Raw genomic sequence first — 25,002 nt, forward strand, 5'->3', positions numbered from 1 at the left:
TTAGTGTACACAATGTAGCAAAATGCGTGGGATGGTGGGTTAAGAAGATCCACTGCAAAGAGACTGATCTGATCTCTGGCAGCCCTTAAATAGATCCAACCTAGCTCCTCCTTCTAACAATCCTATAGAATAATCCCACAAACTGACACACACATTTACCCAGCAACAAGGATGTCATCAGCACAGACACCCAGCAGAAAACCAGCAATCTTATCTTTCCTCAATTCTATACAAATTTCGTCTCCCATAAGATCTGCATTGGTTTACTGCTTCAATATACCTTACCACCTTGATAGCTTACCTAACTTAATATATGAAAAATAAAGACACAGACACCAGAGCTTGGCTAAAAAGGTCACAGCTTTTTATTTATAAATTAATCAACCTAAACAGGGTGGCTAAGAGACGCTGCAAACTCAGTTCTAGCTTTCACCTTGATCAAATACTCGGAGGACGACTTAAAAGTTCCCACTCTAGACATACTAACGATGTGAGAGTCTCACTTCCCTCTTGGGCCAATCCGAGGTGCTACCGTACAGCAGAGAAGGACATGCAGAGAAGGACAAATTCGCCTGGGGCAACGAGGGTCAGTTCCCCCACAAAGTTGTCTTACGCCACATAAAGCCACTGAGTTGCAGCGTACTCTCGCCAAAGCCAGGCCCTAATGAGAGACTGGCCCGCCACCCAAAGAAAACTAGCCCAAAAACGAGAACAAGTCTTTCACAAACAAAGCTATACCCAAATTGTTCAGATGCACTCCATCATTCCGAAAAAACTTCCCAAGCTCGCCTACAAGAAAACCATGACTAATCACCATTCCTTCGATGGACTCAACATGCCTTGTAACCGCTACATTCACCTTCTTCTGAGCCCTCTCCAACGCACCATGCTTACGCACCCCACTCCATTTCAAACGAGGCATCATTTCTGACCATACAATCTGAACAGACGGCCATCTTAAACAAATCTCGTTCAAAACTTCACGAAGCCTCACAATCAATTCAACCCCTTTCAACTGACCCACATCATTCACTCCAACATGCAACACCAAGAATTTTGGGATTCCCCATTTCGACACTGATGACACAATCAAAGCCAACACCGACTCGACCTGCAAACCTCTCACACCAATCCATCGAATACTAAAACCACTAGACCACCAGGCCTGAATCTGGGACAAAACATGTTTCGAAGCCCAAAAGATATGAGTGGCCCACAAACCACACCTGTCCATCTTCCTTTGCCAATTCTGTGGAAAAAGAGAAACCCTAACCTTGAGAACCGCACCATACCCAAAATCCAACAACACAACTTTAGCAACACATGGCAACTAACTAGCAATGATTCATATATGTGGGGAAACTGGAACCCGAGTGAAGAAGAAAACCCCAAAAACCTACCCGTGAACCAAATTGGGCCAGATGATGGCTAACGGGAGGAAAAATGTAAAAATCTCTTCACACCCCCAATTGTTCAACGCTAGCCGTTGAACAACTGACGGGTAAGCAACGTTTTCGGGTTAACGCAAGGTGCGCATCTATAACTTCTCGCAACGCACATATTTCTTGAAAGCAGCCGACTTCCAGCGCCCTACTTGCTGAATAGACTCCGCAGACGCCCCTGATAGAGCAGTGCAAGTAGCAGCACCAATGCGAAATGAATGGGTACCATACTCCGCAGGATTTACCCCTAACTCCAGTAAGCCTTTCTTAAATACCGCTGCAAATTGGTATTTAGTGAGGGGTGTGTGGTGCGCATGAAGCAACCATTGAGATCCTCCAGGAGGGCGTAACTCCATGTACTGTGAAGCTAATTAAACCAGACAAATAATCCTGTCTTGCTGCTGATTTAAAGTGACCCACTTGCCCCTGCCAGTTTGATCAGTTTTAGAGAGTCGAAGCTTGCAAAGTACTACCGAGTCCCTAAAAACGATATCCTTTAACAAAAGTCCAGAGGAACTGGATGCTTTATTGGAAGCCACCAACTCACTAACCCTAAACGCTCCAAAAAATGCCACTGCAAAGGCAAGATGAAACAAAGAAGCCTCAAAACTATCAGAAGCTACCTTCCCCATAACTGTTAACAAACCTGACAACATCTGCAAGTCTACCGGATGCCGGGAATCAGGGCGAGCGGGTGACCCCTTAGCCCAACCCCTCATAGCCTTTACTAGTACAAAAGACCTGGTAGGGTCGTGCAAACCTTTTAGGCTGCAAAAAAGGAAACCCCCGCAAGCGCGGACCCCATGGAGGCCCTGGACTTACCCTGTTGATATCTTTCCCAAACAAAGGAAGAAATCAACTCATCCGGCGACTTACCCTCCTTCTCTGGAAGTGCACCATGTGAGCACCAATCCCGCCAAGCGGCCGAGTAAGCCTTGAAAGTCGATGGGGCAAGCAATTGTAACGCCAAACCTTCTAAGCTGGCCTGATGATCTGCCCCACAAACGAGGGGCACACCAAACCAACGTCAGAAGCCAACGGGACAAGCGCTCGGAAACGCACAAATTGATAGCGAGACAAAGCATCAGCAATCTCATTAAATATACCTGGTACATGTCTAGCTTTAAATCTGATATTGACCTCGAGGCAGCGCAAAACTAAATGACGAAGCAAACGCAATACAAAAGTGAGGAGGAACGTTTGTTGTTGATGGTGTGAACCACACCCAGATTGTCGCACCAAAATACTACATGGCAGTTACTCAGTCGCACGGATTAGCACACCATTCCCCATTGAAGAAGGCCCCAAAACCAGACGACCCTGCCGCGTCAGTAAAAAGTTGTATAATGTTGTTCGCCAAAGGAGGTGATGGCCAAATACGTTCGCCATTGAAGTGTAACAAGAACCTTCAACAATTTAGAAGATCCTCCTTGATCTCCGCTGACAGGCGAACATGCTGACGCGGTCGTGTCGATCCGACTGTGGCCCTCTCCAATTTTCTGCAAAACACCCTACCCATGAGAATGATCCAACAAGCAAAATTTAAGGAACCTAGAAGTTATTCAACTCTGCGTAACCTAACTGAGGGCCTGATTCAGAGCCGCTCGTAAGCGGCCGCTCGTTCGCTCCGAGCGATGTTCGCACAACTTACCACCCACAAACGCCTCATCCTGTCACTCAAATTAGCAGGCACTCGCTGTTTTGCGAGCGCTCGATTTCCGATCGCAATGACTGGTTGGCGCATACGCATTACGACCCATACGCATGCGCCAACCAGTCATTGCGGTCGGAAATCGAGCGCTCGCAAAACAGCGAGTGCCTGCTAATTTGAGTGACAGGATGAGGCGTTTGTGGTTGGTAACAGGGGTGCTTGAAAACGGGGAGTGGTGATCCGAACGCAGGCGTGCCAAACAGTCAAAATGGGCGTTTTAAGGGTCTGCATAATTAACAAAGCAGCGTCATCGGCCACGTCACTTGGTTGTTTCTTAGCCTGAACTGTTCGCATGATTGCGGTAGGAAAATCCAACCACAAGCACTGCGAGCAGTTCAGACTCCTTTCGATGTACTCGATTAATCTAATAAATAGCGGAGATGACGTAGGATGCGATCGGCCAGGGGGCGTCTTTACAAAATAGCGAGCGCATGTTTCAGCCCCTTTTTCTGAACGAGCGAGTGCAAATAGCGTCCGTCTCTGAATCAGGCCCTGGGTCCGCTGCTAAGCAAACTGCAATAAGTTCCAGCAATTTTTCAACTTTGTCACGTGGTAATCTACAACAACCTGCCGCCATGTCTATCTCTATTCCTAAATATGATAAACAAGACACCGGACCTTCCATCTTCTCAAGGGCAATAGGCACTCCTAAAACTAAACAACGCCTGCGCAGAAAAAAGGAGATCAGAGCAAACCTCGCTCTCTCCTGGACCTATGAAGAGAAAATCATCCAGATATTGTGCTATACCCGTCTGACCTGTACCGGCATGAAGACACCATTGAAGAAAGGAGCTGAATTTCTCAAAATATGCACAGGAAACCGCGCAACCCATAGGCAAACATTTATCTACAAAGTAACCTGAATGCAGTCGAAAACCCATTAATTGCATGGCTTCAGGATGCATCGGCAACTAACAAAATGCAGATTCTATGTCTAGTTTCGCCTTCAAAGCGCCATGTGCAAAACTGCGAACTAAGGGCCTGATTCAGAGACGGACGCTTCCCATGGGAACGCGTCCGTCTGGCAGCCACGCCCCCGGCACGCCCACCAAAGGGGGTGTGCTGTCATTCACCATCGACAGCACGCCCCCTTTGGTGCGAGACCCGGAGCGACAGCTTGGCTGTCGCTAGCCGGGTCTCGCGCATGCGCACGATGGAGCTCCCTCCGTCGTGCGCATGCGCATTTGGGGACCATCGGCCCGCTTGCGAGTGTCCTGCACTCGAGAGCGGGTCTGAATGAGACCCTAAGCCTAAAGTATCGTCAAAAGATTGATACACAATCCTGCAACAACTTTCAGGTATGGCGTCATTTACGGAACTGCCCTGAGGATGGGAGAGATGTTGTATCAAACAGAACCTACCCGGAACCTTCTTGGGGACCACTCCCACTGGGGATATGCAAAGGTTATGTAAAGGAAGACTGGGAAAGGGGCCCTCCATCCACCCAACGCAAAACCTCCTCATCCACTTTATCCCTCAACTCCCCAGGAAAATCCCTGGCGGAGCGCAAGTTCTGAGATGACCTAATCAGCAACGGCCCGACTATAGGTAAACGAAACCAACTGAAACACAGGGTTTTTTTTAACAAAAACAAAGCATCCTCCCTATATGGATATAACCTTAACCATCTAGAAAGAGAAGCCAAACATACTGGAGAACTAGCTTTAACCAATACCCTAGTGGCCTTCGCCCCTATCCTGGGAAATGATTCCTGCTCCACGTCGGCAATCCTTGGCGGGGTGTTCACCCCCGCGGAGATGACAGGAGTGACGAAAACGACAGCCAGACCACCTCATACATTTGGAGTTGTTTTAAGCAAAACATTTACCTCTCCCCCCTCCCCCCTCCTGCCTGTTGGTTGCATAGTTCTTACGAGGAGGCACCCCGTCCACAGGAGGCCGATGCTGCTGGGATACTTCCAGCCATACCTCTATGTCTTTAACGCCAAATGGAATGACGAGGACACCGTCATGTTTTTTCCTGAATTGCGAGTCATATTCGCGCCATGCCAAATTACGAGACCGAACGAACATGTCAAGCACCAAAAATAAATACCTGATAATTTTACATGCTCTTCCGCCCTGGTCTCCAAGTAACGTCGCGAATATGAGCATTCCTTTCAACCATGTATTAAAGCTGCAAAAAGCATCTTCACCAATGCCCCGTCTTCTTTGTCTGTGTGAAACCTTTTTTCATTTCATCAGTGAGAAAAGGGCCACGAATTTACCTCTATGAATCCTGCCTTTGACACTTTTACGTAAGCCGCGCAGCACCGCAGTATTGGCACAGTGTATTGTGTCTGCGCGTGAGTCCCTGTCTCGTTATCCTTCTTAGCATTGCTACTAGATTTTTTTGCCAAACGCCGCGCAACCATTCTGCCAATCTTGCGGGGGCGTGCAGGGGAACCAGAAGAGTGTGAGTAGGAAGAAGAATCAGAAGAAGACATTGCCATTTCATACTCACCAGCACCGGATGGACCAGGAACCGATTCGCCAGCACCACAGACACAACTCCGACTCGACTGCTCACAACCTTGGCACCTAAAACTGATGAAGACGAGTGAGGCACTGGCAACGCAGACAAAGTAGCAGTTACCGGAGTGGGTGCCGGGGCCACCACAGGAGGGTGGATGTGTGGAGCCCGAGTGGGAGATGACGGACTGGGACTGAGAATGGCGGGAGGCAAGGGCACTGTACGTGGAATGGGAGGAGGGAGTGATGGCTGAAAAGGTGGAGCTGCAGGGGCAGGGGGGTAAAATTGCCAAGTCGGCATGTAGTGGTAAGGAAAATGGGTAAGGAAAATGGGGTTGTTGCATAGCAGAAGGATAGGCTATGGAGGATGCCGTAACTTGCGACGCATAAAGGGAGGTAGAAGGGGCTACCACAGAGGAGTCTAAAATGGGAGGAGCAACGCCTGAGCTCCATGATGTCTGACCCCAAGAAGGGCCGCCAATGTAAAGGGGCAAGTATGAAGTGAACCCCGATGCCTGTCTACCAGCCGCCATATACCAAGGGGGCTGCAAGGAAGACTGTGACAAATAACTAAAAGGCACCCCCACGCTCTGTGTGTTGGGAGCCACCCAGGCATTGTTGAATGCGGTGTAAAGGCACTGGGTACCTGACTAACAGTGCCAGGAAAATAGGGGGAGTTTGTATTTAAGATGGCCACCGGCTGAAAGATGGCTGCCGGACCCACCGCACGAGCCAGGCCAGGGGGGCTACCAGCGATCAACGGGGCATGGGCTGTGGTGAACGGAGATGAAAAAGCATAAGGCTAAGCGGGAGGTGCCGTCATGTGGCTGAGGGGGACGGAGGTAGGTGCTGGAGCCGGGAGACGTGCGGAGGGTGGATGAGGAGGCAAGGCGGGGGGGCGATGGGTGCGGTCAGTAACACACATTTACCCAGCAACAAGGCTGTCATCAACACAAACACCCAGCAGAAAACCAGCAATCTTATCTTTCCTCAATTCTATACAAATTTCGTCTCCCATACATGTGTACAGTTTCAAGATAGTGGACCTGATTCAGACCCGCTCACTAGGAAGCGTTCGCACGCAGCCAATGTTTGCATTCTGCGCATGTGTACGCATCGAACCATTGCGAACGATCGGGAAGTGTACGCTCGCTGTGCATAGACAGCCCGGCTGAATGAGTGACAGGAGAAGCCGTTTGTGGGTGGTAACAGGGGCTGGCCATTAAAAACGGGAGAGTGGTGGTGCGAATGCAGGCGTGCCTGAGCGTATTTACGCCGTTTCAGAGGCGTGCATAATTAAGAGGCAACATCATAATACACGTCACTTGGTTGTATTTCACACTGAAGTGCTCGTAGTACTTGCAGTAGGGTATAGTCAACCACAAGCGCTGGGTTCGCTTCCGATGGTACTCGATGTACCGATGGTTGCATACACTTCCTGGAGATGACGTGCGCATATAAGGGTCTTCACCTGTGGAGTCGCTAGTGCACAGCAAAACATAGGGATACATTTATCAAATGGAGAAAAGTCCTTTTTATTGCATAATGCAAAAGTTACCTGGAAACTTAGGGCCTGATTCAGAGCCAGACGCTCTGACCAGAGCGCTCGCTCTGAATCAGGGCCCTCCTCCCTCAACTTGGAGCGGCCTCATGGACGCTCGCATAGCTGTGGGTTACCACCCACAGCTATAGCGAGTGTCCATGATGATGGTCGCGATGGTCAAGACCAACGTGACCATCAGGCTTGCGACGAGACCCTGCGGTAGGGTCTCGGTGACCGCAAGCCCTGGAGTGATTTTGGCTCTATCAGAGCCAAAATCACTCCCACTGACATCACTACTGATGTCAGTGGGGCCGGACTCAGACGGTAGGCGTTCCCATGGGAACGCCTCCGTCTGGCAGCCACGCCCCCATCAATCAACATCGACAGCACGCCCCTTTTGGTGCAAGACCCATAACGACGGCTTGCGCACGACGGAGCTCCCTCGACCCGCTTGCGAGCATCCTGCGCTCGCGAGCGGGTCTGAATGACCCCCTTAATGTAGAGAAATCTCAGATTTTGCAACTTTCACCTAATTTTTGGATGCAAATATCACCTATATAGGCAATAATGGAGGTGAAGTGCATCCTGAGAAAATTGTCTGATACGTCAAATAGGAGTGTATAAAATCTCCCAAAATGCCATTATAAATATGCATGTCATAGTTTAATAATCATTCCCTACGGTTCACCTGAACAGAAAATGATCTTCTATGTGTCGCTCATGGAAGACACCTGGTTACAAAAGTGCAGAAATAACTGAGCATGTTCAGAGAAACTTATTCAAATTGCACATGCACAGTATGACCACAGACATAGAAATCACGAAATAGCTGGGATATCCAGCGCTTCCCGGGTTGAAGACTGGACCCTGAAGTACACCTGCAGCCTTTATTTGTTTACATTGTCCTCGCCTATAACTCCAATCCATTGATCCTGAAAAAGACCCACTGTTTGCTAACATGCATGTAAACAGTGGCATAACTACCGTGGGTCAAGGGGTGTGGCTGCTATGTTGCCCAAGCTGCCCCTGTGACCTGCCGCTCCCCTGCAGCCAGTCACGCACACAAGGTTGGCCGGTTCTATCAGGGCCGTCGAGGGGGACCCGAGGATCAGCTGTGTTGATTTGGTGCTGGCCTGCCAGCTGATTACTGCTGTCACACTGGCAGGCAGTCATAGAGACACAGCGCCACTGGTCGCGAGGTAATCAGAGCTGCATTTAGCTGGCAACCGGCACCAGTTCAAATTGCACTGGCGCTGTATGTCCATGTCTGCTGCTGCCTGCCGGCCTGGCCCCAGATCCATACCTGCTGGCTGCTAATGGCACACATGGGAGGCGAGAGGCTGCTGGAGGTACATGGGGAGGTGAGTTGCTGTGGGGGGCATAACTTGTAAGGGGCACTACTATTGTGTAGAATAATGTGTTTTATGGGGCACTACTACTATGTGGCATAATCTGTAAAGGGCATTACTGTGTGGTATAATGTGTAATGGGCATTACTGTGTAGTGTAAGGGGCACTACTGTGTGGCATTATGTATAAGGGGCACTAGTACTGCATGACATAATGTGTATAAGGGTTTCTACAGTGTGGCATAACCTGAATGGGCTCTGTGTGGCATAACCTGAGTGGGGTCTATGTGGCATAACATGAATGGGCTTTGTGTGGGGGAAATGTACTATATGTGGGGGGGGGGTTACCTCTGGGTGTGGCCCACAAAGTTTTAGATAAGCCCTTCCATACAAAAACAGAGGCTCTGGAAATAATATGAACTTGCATGAAATCACTCTGGCATCTAGGGCAAAAAGCAGAGACCACTCTGGCATCTAGGGCAGAAAGCAGAGATCACTGGCATCTAGGGCAGAAAGCAGAGACCACTCTAGCATCTAGGGCAGAAAGCAGAGACCACTCTGGCATCTAGAGCAGAAAGCAGAGACCAGTCTGGTGTCTAGGGCAGAAATCTAGAACTGAGTCTGACCAACCTAAATTAGGACAGTTGGGAGGAATGGTCATCGAATTGTTGCAGCATTGCCTTCCGCCACCGCAACATGCCTCGCAATGACATCTAGCCATAGCCTGTTTATTTTAATGTATTACCTGTTATCTATATAGCATCTGATATAGAAAAAGAGAGATAGTTGTATGGAGCACTAAACCATAGAAGTAATAGAAGTAAATATTTCTGGAGGGTATATCACAGACTGGTGATGTTGCTTTCTTTATCTACATTTTGTTATCTATATAGCGCCAGCATATTCTGTTGCGCCTGTTCTGTTGGTTTAACCACTGATGTTATTCTAGTGCGCAAGTGCACGCGGCACATTCCAGCGGAGTGGTCTCACAGGGGTGCAACCCCATAAGGTGTGCAGTGTGACTGCTGCTGGTACTGCTGCAGCGCTGGGCTGCTTCGGCTGGGGGTTGCTCTATGGATGGCTGAGCAGCATTATAGTTCACATAGCTGCACACCGTCCAATTTGTCTAACACTGCAGTGAATCAGAGTCACCTGTGGCCCTAGACTAAGGGGTATATTTACTAAATATACCCCTAATACCCCCTAAATATACACCAGCCTGCAGTCTAGGACAAAAAGCAGAGACCAGCCTGTAGTCTAGGACAGAAAGCAGAGACCAGCCTGTAGTCTAGGGCAGAAAGCAGAGACCAGTCTGTAGTCTAGGGCAGAAAGCAGAGACCAGCCTGTAGTCTAGGGCAGAAAGCAGAGACCAGCCTGTAGTCTAGGGCAGAAAGCAGAGACCAGCCTGTAGTCTAGGGCAGAAAGCAGAGACCAGCCTGTAGTCTAGGGCAGAAAGCAGAGACCAGCCTGTAGTCTAGGGCAGAAAGCAGAGACCAGCCTGTAGTCTAGGTCAGAAAGCAGACACCAGCCTGTAGTCTAGGTCAGAAAGCAGACACCAGCCTGTAGTCTAGGTCAGAAAGCAGACACCAGCCTGTAGTCTAGGGCAGAAAGCAGAGACCAGCCTGTAGTCTAGGGCAGAAAGCAGAGACCAGCCTGTAGTCTAGGGCAGAAAGCAGAGACCAGCCTGTAGTCTAGGGCAGAAAGCAGAGACCAGCCTGTAGTCTAGGGCAGAAAGCAGAGACCAGCCTGTAGTCTAGGACAGAAAGCAGAGACCAGCCTGTAGTCTAGGACAGAAAGCAGAGACCAGCCTGTAGTCTAGGGCAGAAAGCAGAGACCAGCCTGTAGTCTAGGACAGAAAGCAGACACCAGCCTGTAGTCTAGGTCAGATAGCAGACACCAGCCTGTAGTCTAGGTCAGAAAGCAGACACCAGCCTGTAGTCTAGGTCAGATAGCAGAGACCAGCCTGTAGTCTAGGTCAGAAAGCAGAGACCAGCCTGTAGTCTAGGTCAGAAAGCAGAGACCAGCCTGTAGTCTAGGTCAGAAAGCAGAGACCAGCCTGTAGTCTAGGTCAGAAAGCAGAGACCAGCCTGTAGTCTAGGTCAGAAAGCAGAGACCAGCCTGTAGTCTAGGTCAGAAAGCAGAGACCAGCCTGTAGTCTAGGTCAGAAAGCAGAGACCAGCCTGTAGTCTAGGTCAGAAAGCAGACACCAGCCTGCAGTCTAGGACAAAAAGCAGAGACCAGCCTGTAGTCTAGGACAGAAAGCAGAGACCAGCCTGTAGTCTAGGTCAGAAAGCAGAGACCAGTCTGTAGTCTAGGGCAGAAAGCAGAGACCAGCCTGTAGTCTAGGGCAGAAAGCAGAGACCAGCCTGTAGTCTAGGGCAGAAAGCAGAGACCAGCCTGTAGTCTAGGGCAGAAAGCAGAGACCAGCCTGTAGTCTAGGGCAGAAAGCAGAGACCAGCCTGTAGTCTAGGGCAGAAAGCAGAGACCAGCCTGTAGTCTAGGGCAGAAAGCAGAGACCAGCCTGTAGTCTAGGGCAGAAAGCAGAGACCAGCCTGTAGTCTAGGGCAGAAAGCAGAGACCAGCCTGTAGTCTAGGGCAGAAAGCAGAGACCAGCCTGTAGTCTAGGGCAGAAAGCAGGTATATACTGTAGTACTGAAAGCAGAAACCAGCCCGGTGTCTAGTGCAGAAAGCAGAAACTAGTCTGGCAATTAGGGCCAGATTGATTACGGATCGCTATTGTGATCGCAGATACGATTACTCATGCAGACAAGCTGCGAAAATATGCTAATGTCAGCAAATGCAATGCCGTCGCAGGCCAACATAAGACGCCCACTTCCCTTACATTCGTAATACTTTGCAAACATGCGAAACCATCAGTACCATCAAGTAACATCGGGGCCTCACGCACAATTGCACAAATTCAGACCTTACTCAGAAATTGCTAACCTCGTCACACGCAGTGAGGGTTCAAGCTGCGTATGCCATCGCAGTGGCTAATTTATGCACACCCCTGTAACGTCAATCAAATGCACTGGCACTCCTGCATTTTGCCGACCACCTCCCCTGTCACCACCCCCAACGCTCACTTCCTGTCAATCATTATGCTATGGGTCTACGTAGTCTTTGTGATCGCACCACGATCGCAGTGGAGTCTTTGCGCACTGCGATGCATATGCATGCGCAGTAGGCAACAATCGGCCGTCTGCATGCATAATCGTACTTGCGATCCGTAATGAATCAGGCCCCTAGTGCAGAAACCATAGACTAGTCTAGCATCTAGGGAAAAAAGCAGAGACTAATCTGGCGCCTAGGACAGAAAGCAGAGGCCAGTCTGCCGTGTAGTGCAGAAAGCAGAGACCAATTCCCCATCTAGTGCAAATGCAGAAGCCAGCCTAGCGTCTAGTTTAGAAAGCAGAGATCACTCTGGCATCTAGGGCAGAAAGCAGAGATCACTCTTGCATCTAGGGCAGAAAGCAGAGATCACTCTGGCATCTAGGGCAGAAAGCAGAGATCACTCTGGCATCTAGGGCAGAAAGCAGAGATCACTCTGGCATCTAGCGCAGAAAGCAGAAATCACTCTGGCATCTAGGGCAGAAAGCAGAGACCACTCTGGCTTCTAGGGCAGAAAGCAGAGACCACTCTGGCATCTAGGGCATAAAAGCAGAAATCACTCTGGCATCTAGGGCAGAAAGCAGAGACCACTCTGGCTTCTAGGGCAGAAAGCAGAGACCACTCTAGCATCTAGGGCAGAAAGCAGAGACCACTCTGGCATCTAGGGCAGAAAGCAGAAATCACTCTAGCATCTAGGGCAGAAAGCAGAGATCACTCTGGCATCTAGGGCAGAAGGCAGAGACCACTCTGGCATCTAGGGCAGAAAGCAGAGACCACTCTGGCATCTAGGGCAGAAAGCAGAAATCACTCTGGCATCTAGGGCAGAAAGCAGAAATCACTCTGGCATCTAGGGCAGAAAGCAGAAATCACTCTGGCATCTAGGGCAGAAAGCAGAGACCACTCTGGCATCTAGGGCAGAAAGCAGAGATCACTCTGGCATCTAGGGCAGAAAGCAGAGACCACTCTGGCATCTAGGGCAGAAAGCAGAGACCACTCTGGCATCTAGGGCAGAAAGCAGAAATCACTCTGGCATCTAGGGCAGAAAGCAGAAATCACTCTGGCATCTAGGGCAAAAAGCAGAGACCACTCTGGCATCTAGGGCAGAAAGCAGAGATCACTGGCATCTAGGGCAGAAAGCAGAGACCACTCTAGCATCTAGGGCAGAAAGCAGAGACCACTCTGGCATCTAGAGCAGAAAGCAGAGACCAGTCTGGTGTCTAGGGCAGAAATCTAGAACTGAGTCTGACCAACCTAAATTAGGACAGTTGGGAGGAATGGTCATCGAATTGTTGCAGCATTGCCTTCCGCCACCGCAACATGCCTCGCAATGACATCTAGCCATAGCCTGTTTATTTTAATGTATTACCTGTTATCTATATAGCATCTGATATAGAAAAAGAGAGATAGTTGTATGGAGCACTAAACCATAGAAGTAATAGAAGTAAATATTTCTGGAGGGTATATCACAGACTGGTGATGTTGCTTTCTTTATCTACATTTTGTTATCTATATAGCGCCAGCATATTCTGTTGCACCTGTTCTGTTGGTTTAACCACTGATGTTATTCTAGTGCGCAAGTGCACGCGGCACATTCCAGCGGAGTGGTCTCACAGGGGTGCAACCCCATAAGGTGTGCAGTGTGACTGCTGCTGGTACTGCTGCAGCGCTGGGCTGCTTCGGCTGGGGGTTGCTCTATGGATGGCTGAGCAGCATTATAGTTCACATAGCTGCACACCGTCCAATTTGTCTAACACTGCAGTGAATCAGAGTCACCTGTGGCCCTAGACTAAGGGGTATATTTACTAAATATACCCCTAATACCCCCTAAATATACACCAGCCTGCAGTCTAGGACAAAAAGCAGAGACCAGCCTGTAGTCTAGGACAGAAAGCAGAGACCAGCCTGTAGTCTAGGGCAGAAAGCAGAGACCAGTCTGTAGTCTAGGGCAGAAAGCAGAGACCAGCCTGTAGTCTAGGGCAGAAAGCAGAGACCAGCCTGTAGTCTAGGGCAGAAAGCAGAGACCAGCCTGTAGTCTAGGGCAGAAAGCAGAGACCAGCCTGTAGTCTAGGGCAGAAAGCAGAGACCAGCCTGTAGTCTAGGGCAGAAAGCAGAGACCAGCCTGTAGTCTAGGGCAGAAAGCAGAGACCAGCCTGTAGTCTAGGTCAGAAAGCAGACACCAGCCTGTAGTCTAGGTCAGAAAGCAGACACCAGCCTGTAGTCTAGGGCAGAAAGCAGAGACCAGCCTGTAGTCTAGGGCAGAAAGCAGAGACCAGCCTGTAGTCTAGGGCAGAAAGCAGAGACCAGCCTGTAGTCTAGGGCAGAAAGCAGAGACCAGCCTGTAGTCTAGGACAGAAAGCAGAGACCAGCCTGTAGTCTAGGACAGAAAGCAGAGACCAGCCTGTAGTCTAGGGCAGAAAGCAGAGACCAGCCTGTAGTCTAGGACAGAAAGCAGACACCAGCCTGTAGTCTAGGTCAGATAGCAGACACCAGCCTGTAGTCTAGGTCAGAAAGCAGACACCAGCCTGTAGTCTAGGTCAGATAGCAGACACCAGCCTGTAGTCTAGGTCAGAAAGCAGAGACCAGCCTGTAGTCTAGGTCAGAAAGCAGAGACCAGCCTGTAGTCTAGGTCAGAAAGCAGAGACCAGCCTGTAGTCTAGGTCAGAAAGCAGAGACCAGCCTGTAGTCTAGGTCAGAAAGCAGAGACCAGCCTGTAGTCTAGGTCAGAAAGCAGAGACCAGCCTGTAGTCTAGGTCAGAAAGCAGAGACCAGCCTGCAGTCTAGGACAAAAAGCAGAGACCAGCCTGTAGTCTAGGACAGAAAGCAGAGACCAGCCTGTAGTCTAGGGCAGAAAGCAGAGACCAGTCTGTAGTCTAGGTCAGAAAGCAGAGACCAGCCTGTAGTCTAGGGCAGAAAGCAGAGACCAGCCTGTAGTCTAGGGCAGAAAGCAGAGACCAGCCTGTAGTCTAGGGCAGAAAGCAGAGACCAGCCTGTAGTCTAGGGCAGAAAGCAGAGACCAGCCTGTAGTCTAGGGCAGAAAGCAGAGACCAGCCTGTAGTCTAGGGCAGAAAGCAGAGACCAGCCTGTAGTCTAGGGCAGAAAGCAGAGACCAGCCTGTAGTCTAGGGCAGAAAGCAGAGACCAGCCTGTAGTCTAGGGCAGAAAGCAGAGACCAGCCTGTAGTCTAGGGCAGAAAGCAGAGACCAGCCTGTAGTCTAGGGCAGAAAGCAGGTATATACTGTAGTACTGAAAGCAGAGACCAGCCCGGCGTCTAGTGCAGAAAGCAGAAACTAGTCTGGCAATTAGGGCCAGATTGATTACGGATCGCTATTGTGATCGCAGATACGATTTCTCATGCAGACAAGCTGCGAAAATATGCTAATGTCAGCAAATGCAATGCCGTCGCAGGCCAACATAAGACGCCCACTTCCCTTACATTCGTAATACTTTGCAAACATGCAAAACCATCAGTACCATCAAGTAACATCGGGGCCTCACGCACAATTGCACAAGTTCAGACCTTACTCAGAAATTGCTAACCTCGTCACACGCAGTGAGGGTTCAAGCTGCGTATGCCATCGCAGTGGCTAATTTATGCACACCCCTGTAACGTCAATCAAATGCACTGGCACTCCTGCATTTTGCCGACCACCTTCCCTGTCACCACCCCCAACGCTCACTTCCTGTCAATCATTATGCTATGGGTCTACGTAGTCTTTGTGATCGCACCACGATCGCAGTGGAGTCTTTGCGCACTGCGATGCATATGCATGCGCAGTAGGCAACAATCGGCCGTCTGCATGCATAATCGTACTTGCGATCCGTAATGAATCAGGCCCCTAGTGCAGAAACCATAGACTAGTCTAGCATCTAGGGAAAAAAGCAGAGACTAATCTGGCGCCTAGGACAGAAAGCAGAGGCCAGTCTGCCGTGTAGTGCAGAAAGCAGAGACCAATTCCCCATCTAGTGCAAATCCAGAAGCCAGCCTAGCGTCTAGTTTAGAAAGCAGAGATCACTCTGGCATCTAGGGCAGAAAGCAGAGATCACTCTTGCATCTAGGGCAGAAAGCAGAGATCACTCTGGCATCTAGGGCAGAAAGCAGAGATCACTCTGGCATCTAGGGCAGAAAGCAGAGATCACTCTGGCATCTAGCGCAGAAAGCAGAAATCACTCTGGCATCTAGGGCAGAAAGCAGAGACCACTCTGGCTTCTAGGGCAGAAAGCAGAGACCACTCTGGCATCTAGGGCATAAAAGCAGAAATCACTCTGGCATCTAGGGCAGAAAGCAGAGACCACTCTGGCTTCTAGGGCAGAAAGCAGAGACCACTCTAGCATCTAGGGCAGAAAGCAGAGACCACTCTGGCATCTAGGGCAGAAAGCAGAAATCACTCTAGCATCTAGGGCAGAAAGCAGAGATCACTCTGGCATCTAGGGCAGAAGGCAGAGACCACTCTGGCATCTAGGGCAGAAAGCAGAGACCACTCTGGCATCTAGGGCAGAAAGCAGAAATCACTCTGGCATCTAGGGCAGAAAGCAGAAATCACTCTGGCATCTAGGGCAGAAAGCAGAAATCACTCTGGCATCTAGGGCAGAAAGCAGAGACCACTCTGGCATCTAGGGCAGAAAGCAGAGATCACTCTGGCATCTAGGGCAGAAAGCAGAGACCACTCTGGCATCTAGGGCAGAAAGCAGAGACCACTCTGGCATCTAGGGCAGAAAGCAGAAATCACTCTGGCATCTAGGGCAGAAAGCAGAAATCACTCTGGCATCTAGGGCAAAAAGCAGAGACCACTCTGGCATCTAGGGCAGAAAGCAGAGATCACTGGCATCTAGGGCAGAAAGCAGAGACCACTCTAGCATCTAGGGCAGAAAGCAGAGACCACTCTGGCATCTAGAGCAGAAAGCAGAGACCAGTCTGGTGTCTAGGGCAGAAATCTAGAACTGAGTCTGACCAACCTAAATTAGGACAGTTGGGAGGAATGGTCATCGAATTGTTGCAGCATTGCCTTCCGCCACCGCAACATGCCTCGCAATGACATCTAGCCATAGCCTGTTTATTTTAATGTATTACCTGTTATCTATATAGCATCTGATATAGAAAAAGAGAGATAGTTGTATGGAGCACTAAACCATAGAAGTAATAGAAGTAAATATTTCTGGAGGGTATATCACAGACTGGTGATGTTGCTTTCTTTATCTACATTTTGTTATCTATATAGCGCCAGCATATTCTGTTGCGCCTGTTCTGTTGGTTTAACCACTGATGTTATTCTAGTGCGCAAGTGCACGCGGCACATTCCAGCGGAGTGGTCTCACAGGGGTGCAACCCCATAAGGTGTGCAGTGTGACTGCTGCTGGTACTGCTGCAGCGCTGGGCTGCTTGGGCTGGGGGTTGCTCTATGGATGGCTGAGCAGCATTATAGGTCACATAGCTGCACACCGTCCAATTTGTCTAACACTGCAGTGAATCAGAGTCACCTGTGGCCCTAGACTAAGGGGTATATTTACTAAAGAGAGAGTTTTAAAAACTGTCACTTTAGTAAATCTACCCCTAAGTGTACACAATTCCTGATCAGCAGGTTACTTACATGGTAACTGAGTCAGGCTGCTGAGTGCTGGTGGGGTGAGGGATGGACACTTTAGAGAAGCTCCTCCTGTAACTAACTCTGCAGCTGTCTGTGAGAGCCCAGCAGGTGAGGTCACGCAGTCTTCTGTGGGGGGCTGGGGAGCAATAAAAATGAATCATTGTGTGTTTAATTATTATTTTTTTCTGACTGTGGGGCAATCATTGAATCAGTATGTTTTATTTTTCCTATAGAGGCCAATGTGTGTTTTTTGTTTTGTTTTTTTTCCTGTGGGGGCAATCATTGAATCAATGTGTTTTATTTTTTTTCCTGTCTAGGACAATGCGTGTGTGTGTGTTTTTTCCCTGTACAGGTCAATGTCTGTGTTTTATTTCCTTTCGGGGACAAATGTGTGGTCTTTTCCTGTGCTGCCCATTGTGTGTGATTTTTTTTTTCCTGTCTTTGGATGGGGGTTAGGCACTCCAAAATTTCTCTCTTAGGGGTCTATTTACTAAGCAGTGTTAGGAGACAGAGTGAAAAGTGATAAGGTGCCAGCCAATCAGCTCCCAACTGTCATTTTTCAAACACAGCCTCTGAGATGGGAGTTAGAAGCTGATTGGCTGGCACCTTATCACTTTTCACTCTGTCTCCTAACACTGCTTAGTAAATAGACCCCTTAGGGTGGTAGTAGACCAAGCCTGGCCAAGTTTCACGTGTGCAAATGAGCTCTACTATGGACAGAGTTTTGCCTTCGGTGTGTGCAGCAGGAGTGATGTCTGCATCCTTCGAATTGCAGCTTGATATGGTGGCAATCATCGCAATCCCAGTATTGAATGGAAAAAGCATCTCCATCTTTGATGATCGACAACCATCGGTTTCCGATGCCCATGCCTAATATAACAGGCAGCGTACAATAACACATCATTCTGTGCATCCTGTCAGCCGGCAATGTTACAGAGCAAAGCAGTGCTTGTGTGTTATCACTTATGCTGCCAGGTATGTGCATGAAAACATGGAGAAACAGTACAGGGTTCACTAGGTTAATACACACGTGAGAGTAATGATCCTATATGCCGTTAGCTTTCTGGGACTTAATCTCACCCAGCTCCATATATCTCTGAGCCCCATAACAATTGCCTGGGCTGCTATTACTATTACACCCTTTAGCCCATCTGTAGATCCTCTTGTACCTTGCATGGCTCAGAGGATTCAGTAATTCAAAGAAAAGCAGTGGTAAGTGAATAAGAATGACTATACAAGCATTTGAAAGCACCGTATTGCCAATGCCCTGTAGGAGTTAATGAACACTCTTCTACTTCCTAAGCTAGTGACCTTGCCAGATCAATCTCTGATTCTGGTTCATAGAACGAGACAGGGTCATGATGCATCACAGAGCTACGCTCATGAAGGATGAGTAATGATAATTCTCAGAAAATAAAATTATTTCCAGGGACCAATTCTATTTCTTGGGAAAGAGAGACATCTAGTGTAGGTTATTAAAACTGCAACATATCCCTTAATCTGTCACTTATACTGCGTTGGGTTATCACTTCTAATGGTATTTATGGAGGCTTGATTTGCAGAATGATCTTCAACTTTGCATTGAAAGATTTATTTTCATTATTCAATTCACAAAATGTATTCCTTAGCTTAAACATGCAGGTACATTTAATAGGCACTGCAAGTGTATAAAAAGAATGTTATAGTGTACAGATGTGTCCTCATTCACAGTGTTATGCCAAACAGACCGTCTTGGCGCGCCAGGTCCCAGGGGACTTGGTCGTGCCGAAATGTGTGTCTTATTGGCATAAATAAAACAACTGGAAGTGATAAAACTACTTTTGTTAGACTGCACTGATCAATTTGATGGTTGTATATCTGTGTACAAATGAGTCTGAACCTGTGCAAGAAGTGCTATGATGCAGCGGCCACAGCTTTTTCTCATGCCGAGTTCTGTTTTTCTTTATATGCGACTTTGTACGTGTTTAATACTAATTCCTGTGTGGTTAAAGTTGCAGCCCAGCATCTCTAGTTCACTCTGAGTAGTGTTTTGCTGCGACCGCATCTGGCACTAAACTAGGGTGATGCTGCTTAATGCATACTTGCCGACTTTCCTGCAATGGCCGGGAGGCTCCCAAAAATTGGGTGGCGCTCCCGGCCCCCTGCAGGAGAGGTCAAGTCTCCCGGACTGGCCGCCACCCCCAGCACCAACACCACTACTTACCTCCCCCCCACTTACCTGACGAAGGTAGGCAGTCTGGAGTGGTCCGATGATGTGATTCGCTCTGAATCGCATCATCTGCACCCTGCCCCCTGCTATACAATACCGGAAATCTCAACATTGTATAGCGGGAAGAGGCCACAATGATGCCATCGTGCTGCCACGCACCGCGCATCATTGCTGCCTCCACAGCCCCTGCAGTGCTGACCTGGCTGACCCCTCCAGCAAGCTTGGCTTAACGCAACTAGTCCCGTGGTATGCAGCCACCATGTCTCCATTCAAGCAGAAGGGCGATGTTGATAATGTTGATATGGTTAAAATGTTGACATCATTCTCCCAAATCCAGGGTGAATATTGAACGTTCTCAATGTGTTGATATCCCTTTGGTTGGACTTTGGGAGCCATTTAGACCCGCTCGCGAGCGCAGGACGCTCGCAAGCGGGTCGATGTTGCCCCACTGCGCATGCGCACGACGGAGGGAGCTCCGTTGTGCGCATGCGCGAGACCCGGATAGCGACGGGCTCTCCGTCGCTCCGGGTCTCGCACCAAAGGGGGCGTGCTGTCGATGTTGATTGACAGCACGCCCCCTTTGGTGGGCGTGCCAGGGGCGTGGCTGCCAGACGGAGGCGTTCCCATGGGAACGCCTACCGTCTGAAGCCGGCCCCACTGACATCACTAGTGATGTCAGTGGGAGTGATTTTGGCTCTGATAGAGCCAAAAACACTCCAGGGCTTGCGGCAGCGAGACCCTACCGCAGGGTCTCCGACGCAAGCCCGATGGTCGCGATGGTCTTGACCATCGCGACCATCATCATGGACGCTCGTATAAGCTGTGGGTGGTCACCCACAGCTATGCGAGCGTCCAGGAGGACGCTCCATTTTCATGGAGGAGGGCCCTGTTTCAGAGCGAGCGCTCTGGTCAGAGCGTTCGGCTCTGAATCAGGCCCACTGGTCCTAGGCCGGTATCGAGATCTTTACTAAGAAGTACTCTAGATTCTTTACTAGTTTGGGATATGTTGATTAGAATCACAAGAAATATTAAACTACCCTCAGCACATTTACCACTGAAAGCCATTTCTAAACTAATCCCAGACCTGTCCCTGTCTCTCTGGTTGGATCAGGGGATGACTGAATCTCTTAATCTTTTGGCTGATACTGGTGTCAAGATGTTTGCTCAGCTTCAATCGCAATACGGTATCTCCACCCACGATTTTTATTTGCATGTCCGTCACTTCTTCCAATCATTTTCTCTAAGTCCTTTGGCTCTACCTCCATCCTTCTTCTGTATTCTTTCCACTTTACAAACTCCATCCCTGTAACGTGCTATCTCCGTATGGTATAAGATTCTAAAAGCTCTTGGTGAAATGGATAGATTGTATATTCAAACTAAATGGGAGGATGATTTGCATATTTCCCTATCTGACGACGTGTGGGACAAGATTTTTCAAAATATATTTAAAATATCTCAATGTAATAAACATTCAGAAATGCTGGTTAAATTAATACAGAGGATATACCTTACTCCAGAACGTATGTACTAGCCCACTGTCTTGCAACTTTGTTGGAGACATTGTGGGGATGTATGTACCCTCCTTCATATCTTCTGGTCTTGCCCAAAAAATCAGAGGCTCTGGTCTGATGTATTTAATCTCATCTCTACTGTTACAGGTACTAAGCTCCCGTTACGACTTACGACCTGGGACAGCTCTTCTTCATCATTATCCACCCTCTCTCCAAATGCATTGTAGATATGTTATAGGACATATCGCCACTAGATCAGCCATAACTCTACTTTGGAAAAACCCTGATCCCCCGTCCCTTTCTAAGATTGTAGGATATGTTCAGAGGAGTTATGACATGGAGACCATTGGATTAAAATACTTCACCTCTGCTACTTCCCCTTTGACCAAGTGGCGATTGTGGTTTGAATTCTACTCTACCTCTATTTCATTGTAAAAGTCAGTGTTAGGGATTCCACCCTTATAATGATTTGGGGCCCTTGATTTAAACTACAGAATTATAAGGGAGTTTATCTACCATTTCTGTTTGCTTTTATGCTGTACTGTACCTAATATATAAGATTTGCTGTTTATTTTTGCCCATCTCTTCTAGCTTGGATAAATCTGGATTGTACCCCTTTCTTCCCTTTTTGTAACCCCTTTTGTTTTTATTGTACCGATGCTGTAATTGACATGTTGACTTTTGTCTTTTATTATTCTTATTTCTACTTGTTATCTTTGATATATATTTGTGTTTCTGTTTGATGTAAAATAGCCATCTTTGGCTGTATTTTCAAAATGTCTAATAAAACTCTACGGGGTAAATTTATGAAGTGAGAGTTTTTAGAAGTGGTGATGTTGCATAGCTACCAATCAGATGCTAGCTATTATCTTCTAGAAAGTGCTAGTTAAATGTTAAGTGGAATCTGGTTGCTATGGGCAACATCTCCACTTAGTACATTTACCCCTACAAGTTAAAAAAAAAATGTTGACATCATCAATATAGATACTTTTTTGTAAACTCTGCGCCAGCTCCCGAACCATAATAAATGCATATGGTAAATTCCGTTACTGCATTGGCGATTTGGGGCGTAATTATCACGTCACAACCGCATTAAAAGAGATGCAAAAACACAAGTTTGAATAGGGGTATACTATAGACATGTTCGTGGCCATCCAACCAAAGAAATTCAATACATTTTTGAACTTTTTTGCAATTTTCAAGCAACTCTAGTTATTAGGGACTGTTGTATAGCAAAGTCCATGTTCGCAGAAAGATCAAACACTGTAGTGCTAATAATTCAAATTCCACTGTTCGAGCTCAAATGTGTAAGCTCCAATATGATTGAACCAGTTTGTCTTTCTCACATTTATTTATTTATATATATTTTAAATAGATCCAACAAACTGTTTCGAGAAATGATTTACAGCCACTCCAAACATATCTACTGATGACTTAAAGTATATTTTCCTTGGTGGGTTACAATCTTTATCAGCCCCAAAGCTGGCTAATGCTTGTATTTATATGACAGCACATGCATAAGTACCATATTTATATGATATCACATACATCAATATATTGTAAAATTAGCAATTAAAAGAAAAGAATATTTTATATATATATATAGTTGTGCTGTTCTTCTAGTCTATGATGCAGACCAAATACACCAATTTTCCTTTCAGCTGATACCAGTGCATACACTGCAATGGTCCAGTTATGTCAGCCAATTACACCACTCCTCCCAAGTGGCTACATTATCCAGCATCTACATGGAGAGTCGTCATATTTCTTTCTCCAGTCAGTCTACTCATGTTGGAAGGAGTGTGCTCCTGCTCTGCCTCCATCCAACATCTGACAGGAAGAACTGAGCCCACAGTCACTAGGACCAGCTGGAGCCCAATCAGACAGGTCCATCCTCTGACATGCGCTACTTGAAGCCCCTCCTGGGGCTGTGGCACTAGAGACCCCTCCGCGGCTGTGAACTCACAACTCTCTCCTGGGGCAGGACACCCAGAGCCCCCTCCTGGGGAAGGACACTTGAAATCCCCTACTGGGGCTGAAACAAGCTTGGGCATGATAACAAGCCCTGGGGGGAGGGTTAGGTTTAGGGTTCCAGGGGGGGAATTAGGGTTAGGCACCCCCCCGGAGGTTAGGTTTAGGCTAGGGGGAGGGAGGGTTAGGCACCCCTGGGGGGAACTTAGGGTTAGGCACCCCCCGGGGGACTTAGGTTTAGGCGGCGGGGAAAGGGGGAGTTAGGTTTAGGCACTTATAGGGGGGGATTAGGGTTAGGCACAGGGGGGAGGTTAGGGTTAGGCACCCCTAAGGGAGGGTTAGGGGGTAGATTAGGTTAGTTGATACTTACCTTGTAGACGATCGGGATTTCCATCCACGTCGGGCTGGCGCTGCAGGGGTTCAATGCGGCCACTGGTATTACGTACGTATTCCATATGTATCGCCTCTAGAAGAATCATTCAATAAAATAATTTGTAAATTAAGCTGTAGGACCTCAGTACATAGATGACTATCAAGTGCTTAATATGTTTTATCCAAATGTTTGAATCCAAAACAGATCACGTGACCACGTTTTTACACATCATCTACCTTTTTATTTGATACTATATCCAGTTTTAATATACTTGCAACATGTTGATCCCCATTTTTTCTATATTTATTTGTTACCAAGACTATTCCTTTTGGCTGCAGAGTAACTTGTACTATTTTATATTTTTCTTGTTATCCTCCACTTAGGTCCCTCTGACACACATTTCTACTTTCCATTCATTAGAGGTTTCCAGGTCCCCTCACTCACCAGTTAGTCACATGGGCCGGCTCACCCCTTCCTCAACTCACCTGTCACTCAAATTCCCTTTCATTGCGGTGGAATGCCGGGTTAATATTGAACAATGTGTTTTACCTCTATGGTAAATTTTGGAGTTTGATGGTCCTTTAACATGACGAGCACACTGTTTCACACTATAACCTATATGATTCTTTATTTTATCATGGTTTTCATTGTTTTTTCTTTAAGACATGAGGAAGATGTGCAACACTTCAAGGTCATAAGAGACAAGTTAGGAAATTACAGTTTATGGACCGAGAAATTCAAGTCACTCAACAAGCTCGTCGATTATTACAAAACCACATCCATCTCCAGACTGAAGCAGATATTCCTTCACGAGGAAGACTCAGCCCAACCACAGGTATGAAAAATAGGGACTTGTGGTCTGATCCAATGGCATAGTAATAGGTGCAGGCACTATAACAACCATAACAAGGCTTAGAGCTTTGGGGGCACCACTGTCATCTTAGTATTATATGCAGACTCAGGGCTGCTTGCTTCTTTCCTTCTCTGTATAGGCCCCCATACACCTATGTGATTTGTAGACGTTCACACGATTTTCGACTCACCGTACGTTCAATCTTGTTGAAATCATGCATTATTTCATCCGATGCGTGCTCCCGTGGGTCCTTCAATCGATATTTTTTCACAATTCACTTGGGTAAATTGGAAGCAGATCACATTTCCCATTACAAGTATGGGAAATGCGAACTGTGCTTACTAAAAATATGCAAATTAAATGGCTTGGGGTAGTATTTGTGAAAACTGCTCCAAAAGCCGTTTAATACATTTATGTGATACTAAAGTAATGTGAGTAGGGTGTTAAAGCACCCTTTTTCAATTTTTTTTTAGTAAGCAAAAGATTGATAATTAGGGCTCTTAGAATCTCTGTGTGATGCATAGTTGCCTACTTTTGAAAAACAGTTTCAGGGAGATTGCAGATGGCAGTAGCGGCGCAGCGTTGAGCAGACATGGTCCACTCCACCCAAAGGGCATGTCTAGCTCAACCTATGGTCATATATATTCCTATTAGCTGAGACCTACATGACTATAGGACACTACATACATGACTGGGGACATGACTATAGCACATTACAGGCATTACTTTGCTATAGCACAGCACAGACTTGACTATATGACAGTCACAGTACATTTTTCTTTAATTTTCCACTATGGTGTAAAACGCATCCACTTCCCGCTGTCCACACTTTCACCAATCCAGCTAGCAGTTGTCCCCCGACTACCCACCCATATACT

At 47.7% G+C, this 25,002-nt stretch overlaps 1 protein-coding gene across 1 annotated transcript in view; it reads left to right on the top strand.

The window, feature by feature from the left end:
• The window catches only part of GRAP2 (GRB2 related adaptor protein 2), a 119,585-nt gene that overhangs the window by 76,708 nt on the left and 17,875 nt on the right, over positions 1–25,002 (top strand). Inside the window, exon 4 of the mRNA XM_088456885.1 lies at positions 23,935–24,106. Coding sequence (XP_088313011.1) covers positions 23,935–24,106 — 172 coding nt within the window. The remainder of the gene's footprint in view (positions 1–23,934; positions 24,107–25,002) is intronic.

The sequence above is a fragment of the Taudactylus pleione genome, unplaced genomic scaffold (assembly GCF_031769625.1).
Source record: "Taudactylus pleione unplaced genomic scaffold, aTauple2 ptg000726l, whole genome shotgun sequence".
Classification (NCBI taxonomy): domain Eukaryota; kingdom Metazoa; phylum Chordata; class Amphibia; order Anura; family Myobatrachidae; genus Taudactylus; species Taudactylus pleione.